Source organism: Choloepus didactylus, chromosome 2 (assembly GCF_015220235.1).
Source record: "Choloepus didactylus isolate mChoDid1 chromosome 2, mChoDid1.pri, whole genome shotgun sequence".
NCBI classification, from domain to species: domain Eukaryota; kingdom Metazoa; phylum Chordata; class Mammalia; order Pilosa; family Megalonychidae; genus Choloepus; species Choloepus didactylus.
In genome coordinates, this window is record NC_051308.1 from 150037543 (window position 1) to 150051132 (window position 13590).

A 13590-nucleotide genomic window follows, 5' to 3' on the forward strand; every position below is an offset into this window, starting at 1 on the left:
CAGTGTCCAAGAGAGTAGGTCTGATTTACTCTTGTTTCTTGGTCTGCCAGTAAAGCTTCCCAAATTGTCTGAAGCCACCCTCAACTGCTCAGAGGCCTGCTTGATACACATTTTGAAAAATACAGTCTAAATTCTAGAGCTTGTAAACAAACTATAGATTCCATTTTGTTGTTGTTTTAAACCCTTAAGTGCAGAAAGGTCTGGTATACTCCTGCTTTGGACTTGTGAGGTTAACCACTAGGCTCTGGACTTTACAGCACAGTCAGCATCTTTAAAAGAATAATGACTACATTTCCAAAGGGCTTCATCTTGGATTGCCTTTATTAACGTAAGTTTAGACTGTGAGGGCAAAATGGGGATTTTCTCAAATTTTTGGTCAACTATGATGGCTGGAATCATTCAGAAAAATGAGATCATTATATTTTCTTGAATAGTCATTCAAGGTTCAGTTTAAGATTTCAACTTTCATCTTTAAATAAATAAAAACACTGTCTTGTAGATAGGGATGCAAGGACGTGGTTATCTTCATCGGTATAATGGTTCTCCTCCATCTGGGGAAATCACCCTCTGTAGCAGGAATAAAGGGATTGGGAAGTTGAAAGCTAAGGAGGTAAAGGTTTTTCTTGGAATAAAGGTAGCTATCAGTCATTACCAGATCAGATCATCATAGCCAGAATTCCAGAGATGGTGAACAAACAGCAGTTCATCCTCTATTCTGTCTTCGTGGATTATATCTGTAAAACAAGAAAAGATAATTTGAATACCTGAAATATTTTACCAGTTGCATTGGACACTGTGTTTATCTTCCTGAAATGCATTCTATTTCTTCTCTATTATATAGCAACAGTGGTTTGGGTGGAATAGACCCAGCTCCAAATCCAGCTCTAGGTCAATAAGGAAATTCCCTTCTCCCTCCCCTGCATTTTGCTAGAATTACTTGCTAGAATGACTCCCGTTCAGGGTTTCCTCAATAAGTGTGAAGTGAAGGACTATTCTCAGGACAGTGTGGTTTGCCATATATAAAGTTAGGAACCATTGTTGCAATTTTGCCACCTGTGGCAGCTTCTAAGATGGCTACCAGTGATCCCTATCTCATAGTATTCATGCCTTATACAATCTTCTCCTCTTCAGCATGGGTGGTACTTAGTGACTAACTTCTAAATACAGAATACAGCAAAAGTGATGGGATGTCACTTTTGAGATTAGGTGTCAGAAAGACCATGGCTTCTGTTTTGGGAATGCTCTCTCACATGCTTGCTCTGAGAGAAGCCACATGTCATGTTATGAGGTATGCTATGGAGAGGCCCACCTAGCAAAGAACTGGGGAACATCTCCACACAATAGCCAGTGAGGAACTGAGGCCCTGAGTTCAACTCTGTGAGAAACTGAATCCTCTTCATGTAGGTGAGCTTGGAAGGGTATTTTCCTCCAGTTGGGCCTTCAGATGAGATTGCAGCCTTCATGGAGGAGTTTAACTGTAACCTCATTAGAGACCCTAAGCCAGAGGCCCCTCGCTAAACTGTGCCCAGATTCCTGACTCACAGAAACTGTGAGATAATACATTTTTGTTGTTTTAAGCCACTAAGTTTTGGGGGTATTTTGTGAAACAGCAAAAGATAATAGACCACCATAAGAAAAGTTAGTTCAAGTTGGACTTTTTTCCGTTATTTGCAACTGAAAGCATCTTATCACATACTAGTTAGTAGTTAACTCTTGAAAAGATTAGTAGGTATTAAAATCTTTAGACTCAAATGAACTTACCATGATTTACAAAAATTATGCAAACTTGAAAACCAACCATTTATTCACAACCATCTCTATCTCTCATATGGAAAATTGTGTAATAAAGACTCATTCATTCAGAATCCCTTGTAATACTGACAAAGGTTGGGCCAAAGTTTACCATGAGTTCCTATGTGTATACACAATGATCACAGGAGACCTGTTATGTCCACTTAAAACATCTATTGCTTAGAGTCCTTAAAACTACTTTAACACCATCTGTTTACATGCACATTTAAAATATGCTAATTAAAAGTGATTATTAATTGGCATCCATTCATTAAAACAGGCCAGGCAGGACCTCTGCATGGGCATTCTCTGTCTGGAAAATAAGACTTTCATAGAGTGGAGAGAGTGCATGCAGAACTGAGGACTATGATTAACTCAATCCCCTGCACCTGAAGCTTGACAACAAAACTTCACTCTCACCATAGTCTTAGAAGGGCTGTTACAGGCGATGCTTATATAGGCCAACCTTAGCTCCCTTTAAGTAAAAACTTCTGTTTTATGGTGTCCTGATGGGAGAAAGATCACTTGAAAAGGTCACTGGGTATAAACTGGGAGACAATTAACAGTGCTGATTCTTCAAATTCAGTTTTCTAGCTGGATCAATAAATGGTGCCATTTTTTTCTCACCTGCCAACACACCTCTCTCAAATATCCTTCCCATACATTCAGAGAAGATTCTTTTACAAAGATGTAAATGATAAAAATGAATATGAAATAAAATACACTAAGTATACTTTGGGGAAGGAGAGTGGAATTGGAAGCAGAAGTGAAAGGGGAATTTTCCTTTTTCATTACATATGCAATTCTGTATTGTTTACCTTTTATTTTTGTAACAAGCTTGTATTGCTCTTTTTATACTACAGATGGAATTTTATTTTTTCCCTTCCCTTGGCAATTCAAAACACTTTTAAAAACTTTTTATTGTAGTAACCAACATATAAAGCACAAAATTTTCCATTCAAACCATTCGTGTACAATACAGTAGCATTAATTATATTCACAAAATTGTGCTATCATCACCCATATCCATTAACCCTCCTTTTTCACCACCTCAAGTAGAAGCTACTCATCCATTAAGCTGTAACTCCTGCTACCTGTCCCATCTCCACCCCTGCTAACTCAGCATCAGTCTCTATGATGATTGCTTCTTCTAGGTATGTCATATATGTGAGATCATACAAAATGTGTCTTTTTGTCTTGCTTATTTCACTCAACATGATGTCTTCAAGTCTCATCCATATTGTAGCATGCATCCGAACCTCATCCTTTTTTATGACTGAGTAATATTCCACTGTATGTATATACTGCATTTTGTTTATCCATTTATCTGTTGCTGAACACTTGGGTGGCTTCTACCTTTTGGCTATTGTGACACTGCTAGGAACATTGGTGTACAAATATATGTTTGAGACTCTATGTGCCAGTTTGTATATTTATGTCCCGCAGAAAAAGCCATATTCTTTAATGCATTCTTGTGGGGGCAGACATATTAGTGTGGATTGGGTTGAACCTATTGGTTCAGTGTCCACCAAACTGTAAGTGATAACTCTGACTGGATAATTTCCATGGAGGTGTGGCCCCGCCCATTCAGCACGGGCCTTGTTTAGTTTACAGGAGCACTATATAAGCTCAGACAGAAGGAGCTCATAGGTAGCTGGAGCTGAGTCAGACATTTTGAAAACGGCCATTGGAAGCTGATATAGACATTTTGGAGAACGCCATTTTGGAATGCAACCTGGGGGCAAGCAGACACCAGCCACGTGCCTTCCCAGCTAACAGAGGTTTTCCGGATGCCATTGACCATCCTCCAGTGAAGGAACCCTTTGTTTATGGACACTTTATGGCCTTAAGACTGTGTAACCAAATAAACCCCTTTTATAAAAGCCAATCCATTTCTGGTGTTTTGCATTCTGGCAGCATTAGCAAACCGGAACACCCTGCTTTCAATTCTTTTTGTTATAAACCAAGAAGTGGGATTGCTGAGTCATATGGTTAATCTATTTTCAATTTTCTGGGTGTCACGGCCCAAGAGGGCTTTTGTAGCCAAAGGTCTAAAGAAAGTACTGGACATGTTCTGAGACATGAGCTTTTATTATAGGGCTTACCTACAGGGTGGGGAAGTCGAGCCACGATGCCCTGAAATCAGGAGCTTCTCTGAATGGATTCAGGAACTGCTCTGAATGGTGGCATGTTCAGAGCACAACGTGGAAATAGTCTGCCCTTTGGGGGGGGCTGAATAAGCTGGTTATAAGGGCTCGACATTCCAACGGGTATGAGAGTGTAGGGCAGGGAGCCAGGTTGTGCAACATAGGGAGGGGTTGATTGTAATCAACAGAGAGGAGGGGAGGATTATAGAGATAACAGTATCTCAGGGAGTCTCAGGGAGGAGGTAGTTTCAGGTATAGATTTCAGTTAGCATCCGATATTACAAGGAGAACATGTCAAACCTTAGCTGTCCTAGGTCAAGCAAACTGCTGTGTGCAGTTTTCAAAACACTTGGGGGCCAGGGGCTCCCCCACACTGGAGAACTGCCAAACTAATTTCCATGTGGCTGAACCATTTTACAGTATGTGTTCCTATTTCTTTGCATCCTCAAAATCACTTATTTTTTTTTTTTAAATAATAACCTTCCTAGGGGGTGAAGAGGTAACTCTGTGGTTTTGATTTGTATTTCCCTGATGACTTGTGATATTTTCATGTGCTTATTGGACATTTGTGTATTACCTTCAGAGAAATGTCTATTCAAGCCCTTTGTCCATTTTAAATTGGGTTGTCTTTTTGTTGTTGAGTTGCAGCTGTTCTTTATATATTTTGGATATTGAAAGCTTATTGGGATGCAGGGGTGCACATGCACAGGTGACACACAGAAGGACAAGGCAGAGCACTGGAGCTGCCGGCCAGGTCTGCTTCTGGTCCACACCGCCTGTTGCACTGCCCATCCAGCGTCCGCCGACATGGGAGTGCATGTGGACACCATCTCCACCAGAGATGGGCGCACTTTCCCAAAGCATGGCCAGACCTGTGTGGTGCACTACACAGGGATGCTTGACTATAGAAAGAAATCTGATTCCTCCCGGGACAGAAACAAGCCCTTTAAGTTTATGCTAGGCAAGCAGGAGGTGATCCGAGGCTGGGAAGAAGGGATTGCCCAGATAGATAAGTGTGGGTCAGAGAGCCAAACTGGCTATCTCCCCAGACTATGCCTATGATGCCACTGGGCACCCGGGCATCATCCCACCAAACACCACTCTCGTCTTTGATGTGGAGCTTCTAACACTGGAATGACAGGAATGGCCTCCTCCCTCCACTCCCTGTACTTAGATCTGCCATGGGGAGATCTGGCGCCTCCAGACATGTGCACATGAATCCACATGGAGCTTTTCCTGATGTTCCACTACACTCTTTGTAAAAACATCTACCCAGACTGAATGTGTTCTATCACTCAGCTTTGCTTCTGACATCTCTATTTCCTCTTCCCCTTTCTCCTCATCTATGTGTTGACTTGAACGATAAGCCATGAACCTCAAGTTATATTCATTTTTGGTTTTGATTTTGGGGTGATGATTCAGTTTCAGTCTTCTGGATCTAGGTTTCCAGTTAAGTATATGTTCAGGTATTAACAGCACAAACAATGGGTTAATCTTAAAATAGGAATTGGTGTTTGGTGGGAAGCGGGGGGAAAGAACTTTATTATTTTTTTTGATGAAATTTTTATCTATTATATATTGAACATTCTTGCTGCTGCGCTGCAAAGCCATAGCAGATCTGAGGAGCTTTTGAGGGCTGAATCATTCTCCAAGCTAAGAAATTCCTTGGCTTGAATTAAAAGCCCTACCCCAAATCGAAATGGGTAAGGGGGGAAAGCTTTTGCCTCCACCAGTCCCACCCTCCCGTCCCCTCAAACTCTCTGCCTTTTGAAAACGGATAGTTTTCACTGCGGTGTGACACTATAGGTATCTGTCCCTGGGCCAGCAGGAACCTTTGAAGCCTTTTTCACAGCCTGGCTTATTTATTTATTTTTTTTGCATCCTGTAGTTTTTCTAATGAATTTTCAGGACTTCTGTACTCTTCTCACAGCTGTCAAAGTTCCACCACTTCCTATATTTTAAGAACTTTAATCCAAAGTATAAATTGAAGGTTCTGTTTTTAGACATGTAACATCCAATGAAAGCCCAGCCATCTTGATAAATCCTTGAGTGTTCTCTTAAGAAAATGATGCTGGTCATCGCAGCTTCAACATCACCTGGGTTTTCTGTTTGTTTGTTTTGATGCTCAGCCCCTGCTGCTGATCTCAAAGTTCCCTGGCTTTTCCTTCCCCCTCTCACACCTTTGCTGACCTGTGTAGTGATTTGGTGAGAGAAATTATTGCTGCCCCCCCCCCCCCGCACCTTCTGCACTACATATCAGTTTTGAGTTATTAGTGCAATAAAAGTGCTTTATGCTGGAAAAGAAAACAAACAAAACAAAAAACAAAACCTTATTGGATATATGGTTCACAATTATTTTCTCCCATTCTGTAGGCTGTCTCTTCACTTTCTTGATAGTGTCCTTTGACATACAAGTTTTTAATTCTGATGAATCTGTTTTATCTATTTTTTCATTTGTTGCTTGTGCTTTTGTTGTTATATCTAAGAAATTACTACCAAATCCAAACTTATGAAGGATCCCCCCAATGTTTTCTTCTAGTAATTTTATGGTTTTAGCTCTTATGTTTAGGTTCTTGACCCATTTAGAGTTAATTTTTGTATATGGTGTGAGGTAGGGGTCTAACTTCATTCCTTTGCATGTGGATATCCAGTTTTCTGAACACCATTTGTTGAAGAGACCATTTGTTTCCCAATTAATATAGTTGACTCCCTGGTCAGAAATCAGTTGTCCACAGATGTGTGGGTTTATCAATCAACTCTCAATGCTATTCCATTGGTGTGTCTCTCTCTCCGCCAGTATCACACTATTTTGATTACTTTGGCTTTGCAGTAAGTTTTGAGATTGGGGAGTGTGAGACCTCCAACTTTGTTCTTCCTTTGCAATACTGATTTGGCTATTCAGGGCCCTTTGCTATTGCATAGGAATTTGTGGATCTGCTTCTCTATTTCTGCGAAAAAAGCTACTAGGATTTTGTAGGTATTGTGTTGAATCTGTAGATATCTTTAAATAATATTAGATGTCTTACTAATATTGTCTTCCTATCCATGAACTGTGATGTTCTGCCACTTATCTAGATCTTTTATTTCTTTCAACAGTGTTTTATAGTTTTCAGTGTACAAGTCCTTCACCTCCTTAAATTTATTCCTAGATATTTTATTCTTTTATGAACCACTGTGAATGGGATTTTAAAAAAATTCCATTTCAGAATATTCTTTGGTGGTGTACGGAAACCTAATTGATTTTTGTTGATCTTGTAGCCTGCACCTTTGCTAAATTTGCTTATCAGTTCTAGGAGTTTTCTTGTGGATTCTTTGGGATCTTCTATATAAAGGATCATGTCATCTGCAAAAAGAGGTAGTTTTTCAGTGAAATATAATAAGAAATTTGGTTACTTTAAAAAGTTGGGTTATATGTAATTTTTACTTTTTCTCATTGAAACTTTTATATGTTTTCCAAATTTTATTCAAGGAGCATATATTTGTGTTGTAATCAGAAAATAAACAATAAACATTATTTTTACTGTTATCTCTAAAAAAAAAAATTAGTATTGTTGATATTCTACCTTTGCATCATGCTCTTAAATGGCTTGGCATGGCACCATTACCAATGTTATCTGTATTTGAAATTTTGATATTTTGTTCACCATGGACTTTTTGCATTACTTTTGATTTTTTAAAACCTTGCATTCAAATACTATCTCCTGAGTTTTTTGGTGCCCCTTAAATTTGGGGCCCAAGGCAAATGCCTCACTATCCTTCCCTGCTTTAAAACCTGAAGCACACTTTTTCACTTTAATTATTATTCTGGTTATTTTTGTGCGTGTGGTAATGAGGGTGTTGGGGATTGATTTTGGTGATGAATGTACAACTATGTAACAGTACTGTGAACAATCGAATGTATGATTTGTTTTATATGACTGTGTGGTATGTGAATATATCTCAATAAAATGAATATTAAAAAAAAAAAAGAAGGGAAAGTTAAAAAAAAAAAAAAAGAAAAACTGCGGGTGTCTGAGCTTGTACCTCAACTTACCAGGCCTGGGCCAGGGGACCTGATATCACCCCCTGGGGAGGGTAGTAGGTACGGGCGTGAGTGCCCTCTGCAGCCCCCCCGAGCCTGGGGAGCGAGGTCAAGGCAGCTCCCTTTTCCTCACCCAAAATGCCACTGGCAGGGGAGGCTTGCCGGAGGAAACCGCCTTTCTCCCAACTGTCCTTTCTCCACTTCCTTATCTTACCCACTCACTCCCTGGTGCCAAGGCCACTCCTGCCACCGCCAGCGCGCATGCACCGTGGCCAGAACAACCCCCGCCCCGCTGCAACGGCTCCGGCGTTCTCTCAGAACCAATCCTAGCCCCTATCCCTTCAGTATTGCCATTTAAGGCTGCTTCACCTCCTTTCCAGCCCTGCCCTTCTTACCAGCCTATATAACCTGTAATCACCCCTGAATAAATCTCTTTGGCGCATACTCCTACTGGATGAAGAGTGTCTTGTCCCTATCGCCGCCCTCCATACCTTGCACGCCTCCCGCCGAGGACCCCGGCCACGTCCTCCGCCTCGCCCTCGCCTCCGGGAAAGAGCCCCCGCCGCCGGTACCCTTTAAGCAGCCCCGAGAGCTGAGGGCTTAGCTACCGGCCGCCCCTCCCCCTAGAAGCAGTAACCGCGACCGCAACTGGTGCCCCGTGTGAGGAACGTCTCCACACAACAGTTTGGCAGGTCGCCCGCTCGCCCGGACGCCTCTCCAGCTTCCCGTTTCCTCGCCTGCAAGGTAAGGGCCGCCTCTCCCTCGCCGCTTCCGGAGCCGTGGGAGGTTCACTGCTCCGAAGCCGCTCCTCCCTTCCCCCACGCTCTCTTCATCCAGTAGGAACTCCTCCCTTCCCCCACGCTCTCTTCGTCCTCTTGTATGCGCACTGCTATGACCCCCGTTCCTCCTAACGCTCTCCCTCTTCCCCTCCATTACTTTGCTGTAGTTCTTTGTATTTTTATTTCCTCATTTGGTGCCGTGTGCCTCTTTGCAACCGCCCCCCCTGACTGCTCCCGTTGCCAAAGGGCACTGCTTTCTGCTCTCGCCGTCTCCTTCGGCCTCAAGGCCACAGTTTATCTCATTCTCTCTGCTCGGTAAACAACTCTTCCTCCTCCTCCCCGCCAGCCGGGCAGGCCCGGCTCGGGAGCAACCCCCCCTCCTCCCCCCTCAGCTATGGGTAATCGTATATCTACGTGTCAGGCACCTCAAGTTCGTGCTCTAGCGGGTCTCCTAGACACGCATCGCTACAAAGTGTCTGTTCGGCAGCTGCAAGTATACTGGGACCTCCTGCTGCCCTTTAACCCATGGCTCACCACTTGCCATCTTTGGGACCCTGTTACTTATGATCATCTTATTGATCGAGTCACTAATGCCATGGAACATGAGAGCAAGCGCTTCCCTCCTGGCTTGCTCCCCACCTTGATAACCATCCGCTCCTGCCTTCAAGGCTCCCTCCCCCCTGATCGAGGCCCCGTTAAATCCAAGCGATGACATCAGCCCTAAGCTGAGCCGGAAACCGCGTACGCTTTACCCCGCCCTTCCACAGGGCGGAGTTAGTCCACCATCTTATGCCTTGAACCCCGCCCTTTCACAGGGCAAAGCTGATCCACCATCTTGTGTCTTAGCCACGCCCACCGCGCCGCCATCTTGCGACGCTTGGGGCCTCCCACTCCCACCTCCCCCTTCGGCGAGCTCCCCCTCGGAGCCGCTACCGGCAGCTGCCGCCGCTCCTTCCACCCCACCGACTAACAACCCCTGGCTGCCTTCTACACCTCAGGGCAACCCTTGGGGCAACGCTCCCCCTACCCCCACTCCCGCGCCAAGCCTTCTGCAAGCGCGTCCTCCTTTCTCTCGTGCTTTTCGCTGCTTTCCTCTTAACCTTGCCCCCACCCCACAGAAACCGTATGACTGGTATCCCATTGACTCAGATACTATCAAGCAGCTTCGCAGGGCCGTCAGGGAGGACGGGTTAGGTAGCCCATACGCTTCCCAAATACTGCAGGATCTCGGCATGGACTATTGCATCCCCCAAGACTGGGCCTCGCTTGCCCGTTCCATTCTTAACCCCGGTCAGTTTGTTGACTGGCGTGCTCACTTCCAGGCAGAAGCAGCACAGCAAAGTGAGCAAGACGCAGCCCTTGGAGTCTATCATCCCCCTGAAGCCTATTTGGGCACTGGAGCATTTCTAAATGCGTCTGCTTATATTAATGTCCCTGCTACCTTCTGGACTATCCTCAGAGGCATCGCCTTACGCGCGTTTGCCAATTGCTCTGCCCGTCGACCTGACAAATTTACCAAGCTCCTCCAGGAGCCAAACGAACCTTTTGCCACCTTCGTTTCCAGGGTTGAAGAGGCCTGTGCTAGAAAAGTCACCGACCCCCAAGCCCAGTTAGCGCTCACCCGCGAACTCATTCTAGAAGGAGCTAACCCCCCCTGTAAGCAAGCCATTCTTCCCTTGCGGGAAAAAAGGATAGATGACTGGGTTCTCGCCTGCAGCGCCTTTGATCCAGCTGCCACGTCTCTAGCCCAGGCTGTCTCTGGCGCCGTCACTGCCGCCTTGGTCGCCACCACCGGTTGTTTTAAATGCGGACAAGGCGGTCATTTTGCCAGGGAATGCCCCAATACGGAGGTCAAACGCCCGCCTCCCATGCAACGCAACGGGCGCCCCCCTCCCACTCCATGCCCGCGCTGCCAACGTGGTTATCACTGGGCGCGTGATTGCAAAAGCAGCTACAGAGACCTTAATGAGAAAGATTTAAAAAAATTCTGCTATCCCTGGTGCCCTGGCGGTAGTCAACACCAAAGCACTGAGCAGGCTTTAAACTCCAAGCGGGGCAAGCCTCAGCCCCGCCCCTAAGAGGCAGCGTGCCGGCCAGTTCCAATAAAACTAATCAATGCTCCAACAATAAAACGCTTCTCTGGACAGTCCCCCTCACTCCAGAAAAACCTACTCGTAAGTTAAAAATAGAGGGGCAATGGTACACAGGCACGCTCGATTCAGGAGCAGAAATCTCTTGCATGCCCGCTCAATATGCCACCATGTGCATGGTTCTTGATGGTCCCTCGGTAGTGGGAGCCACTGGTACCTCTACTTCTCTTCAAGCCATAAGACCCATTAAGTGGGAGGATGGAGAAGGCCACTCAGGTACCTTCCGCCCGTTATTTCTACACACCATAGACCAAATTTTATGGGGCCGTGACATCCTCGCCGCCTCTGGGGCAGTGCTTACCACGCAGCCCCCCCAATAATGTGCGCCACTGCTCGTTTAACACCTCCAGCGCCCGTTCCTCTGCAGTGGGATACTGAGGAACCTATATGGGTGGAGCAGTGGCCCCTTCCCACGCATAAATTGGTAGTACTCCAAGCCCTCGTACAAGAACAATTAAATGCTGGCCACATAGAACCTTCTACTAGCCCCAATAATTCGCCAGTATTTGTTATTCATAAAAAAACCACAGGGAAATTTAGGCTCCTCAATGATTTGCGGGAAATCAATAAGCATATTCTTCCCATGGGTTCCCCGCAGCCTGGCCTTCCCCATCCGGTAGCCATCCCGGCTCACTATCACGTAGCCACCATTGACATCAAAGACTGTTTCTTTTCCATCCCGCTACATGAGCGAGACCGCCCGCGCTTTGCTTTTACAGTTCCCGTCCCCAATCACGCGGGCGCGGCTAATAGGTACCAATGGAAAGTCCTCCCTCAAGGGATGCGTAACAGTCCGGCCATCTGCCAGATGTATGTTAATCACGCAGTGGCCCCCCTGCGAAAGCGGGCCATGCTCATCCATTACATGGATGACATCTTAGTAGCCTCTGAAGACGCCGAGACGCTTCCTCTAATCCTCAAAGACCTTACCACTAATTTGGCTGACCTCGGCCTAACGATTCAACTCGATAAAGTTCAAATTGTGCCACCATTAGCCTTCTTAGGGTTTAGTATTGATAAAACCATTGCTCCGTCCGCTCCCCAGCTGGACATACCAGACCGGGTCACTATCACTGAGCTTCAACAGCTCTGCGGTCAAATCAATTGGCTCCGCTCTGCGTTGCCGATCACCACAGCGCAGCTACAACCACTCTTTATGCTGCTGAGTGTCCCTGAAGCCCCGCCGCTAGCAATCTCTCGGCGCATTAAGCTCACCCAGGAGGCAAAAGAAGCCATTGCCGCAATTAACAAGGCACTTGCTGCCTGCTGTCTCAACAGGTTCAGCACTAGAGAGGGCAATCTTATAGCACTCATCCTCCCTACGCCCGGCACACCCATGGGCTGCCTGTGGCAGGAAGGCCCTCTACTTTGGGCGCATCCCGCTAAAAGTCGACTTAGGAAGATTTGCCCCGCAGTACGGCTCTGGATCAGCCTAGCTTCAGATCTAGTTACCTTGGCTGTTCATGTATTCGGAGAGCCGCCAGAAAAAATTGTTTGGCCCCTAGACACAGGCCAAACCCGCCTGCTTATACGTGACAACCCGGACATGCAAATCCTTTTAGAAGGATTTCAGGGGGAATTCAGCTGCCACTATCCTAGCCATCGGCTGTTACAGGGACTCGCCAAGCTTCCCTTCCGCAGCCCCTTCCATCCTTTCCCCTCCTCTGCACCCATCCCGGGTGCCAATACCGTCTTTACTGACGCCTCCAAAACCCGTTTCGCCTTCCTCTCTTATTCGCAGGACCATCCGGAACCCCGCCTATTCAGTTATCTCAACCTTCATTCGGTTCAAGTGGGGGAAATTCTGGCAGTGTCATACGCACTAAACGCCCACTGCAGCCACCCAGTAAACATTTTCACTGACAGCCTCTACACGTATCAGGTCTGCCGAGTCCTCGCGTTTTCCACCTTTTTCCCGGGAGACTCGGCCATTGATAAAGCACTTTCTGACCTCAGAAGCATCCTGGAGCATCGACAGGATCCTTGGTTCATTAGCCACATTCGTAGTCACTCAGGCCTTCCGGGGCCCTTGGCTAATGGCAACAGTATAGTAGACCAAGCGGTCTCAGCTCAGACTACCCAAACTATGCTAACTAACACAGCGGCCCCTCCGGGGGACGCTGTTAACCAGGCCAAGTTATTGCATTCCAGGTTTCACTTTTCGGCTACGTCGTTACATCATTTATGTGACCTCCCCCTAGATACCTGTAAACATCTTGTCCGCAATTGTGCAACTTGTGCACCCTTTGCGCCACTTGGCCCCTTACAACCTCAAGGAGTCAACCCACGAGGCTTAAAACCAAATTCTAGATGGCAAATGGATGTAACTCATGTTCCGTCCTTTGGGCGCCTCAAGTATGTACATGTAATAATTGACACCTTTTCAGCTATGTGTTATGCAGTCCCCCTTGTCGGGGAAACGGCCAAACATTGTATCAAAGCCCTGAGACAAGGAATTCTCTTCATGGGAGTCCCTTGGGACCTAAAAACAGACAATGGGCCTGCCTATCGCAGTGCCTCTTTTGCGGCTTTTCTTCAGTTATATAACATCACCCATCATTTCGGCATCCCCTATAATCCACAGGGGCTAGCCATTGTAGAAGCAGTTCATCGCCGCTTAAAAATACAAATTGAGAAAGAAAGGGCAATGCTCCCCCAGGCAACTCCAGGGGACCTTGTTATAGCAGCCCTTATTCACCTTA

The 13590-nt window shown here is 45.8% G+C and overlaps 2 protein-coding genes across 4 annotated transcripts in view; one reads left to right on the top strand and one right to left on the bottom strand.

Moving 5' to 3' along the window:
• Positions 1-291: 291 nt before the first annotated feature.
• RPAP2 (RNA polymerase II associated protein 2) overlaps positions 292-13590 on the bottom strand; it is a 197068-nt gene continuing 183769 nt past the window's right edge. For 2 of the 3 annotated variants that reach the window (XM_037826647.1, XM_037826644.1), the window contains exon 13: positions 292-734. The gene's annotated coding sequence lies outside the window, so the exon portion shown is untranslated. The remainder of the gene's footprint in view (positions 735-13590) is intronic. The other variant, XR_005215302.1, reaches the window with a different exon arrangement.
• On the top strand, positions 4584-5076 carry LOC119527036 (peptidyl-prolyl cis-trans isomerase FKBP1A-like). The gene is given in 2 exon segments (XM_037826652.1): positions 4584-4943; positions 4945-5076. Coding segments are annotated over 2 exon segments (450 nt in total). The 5' UTR covers positions 4584-4625.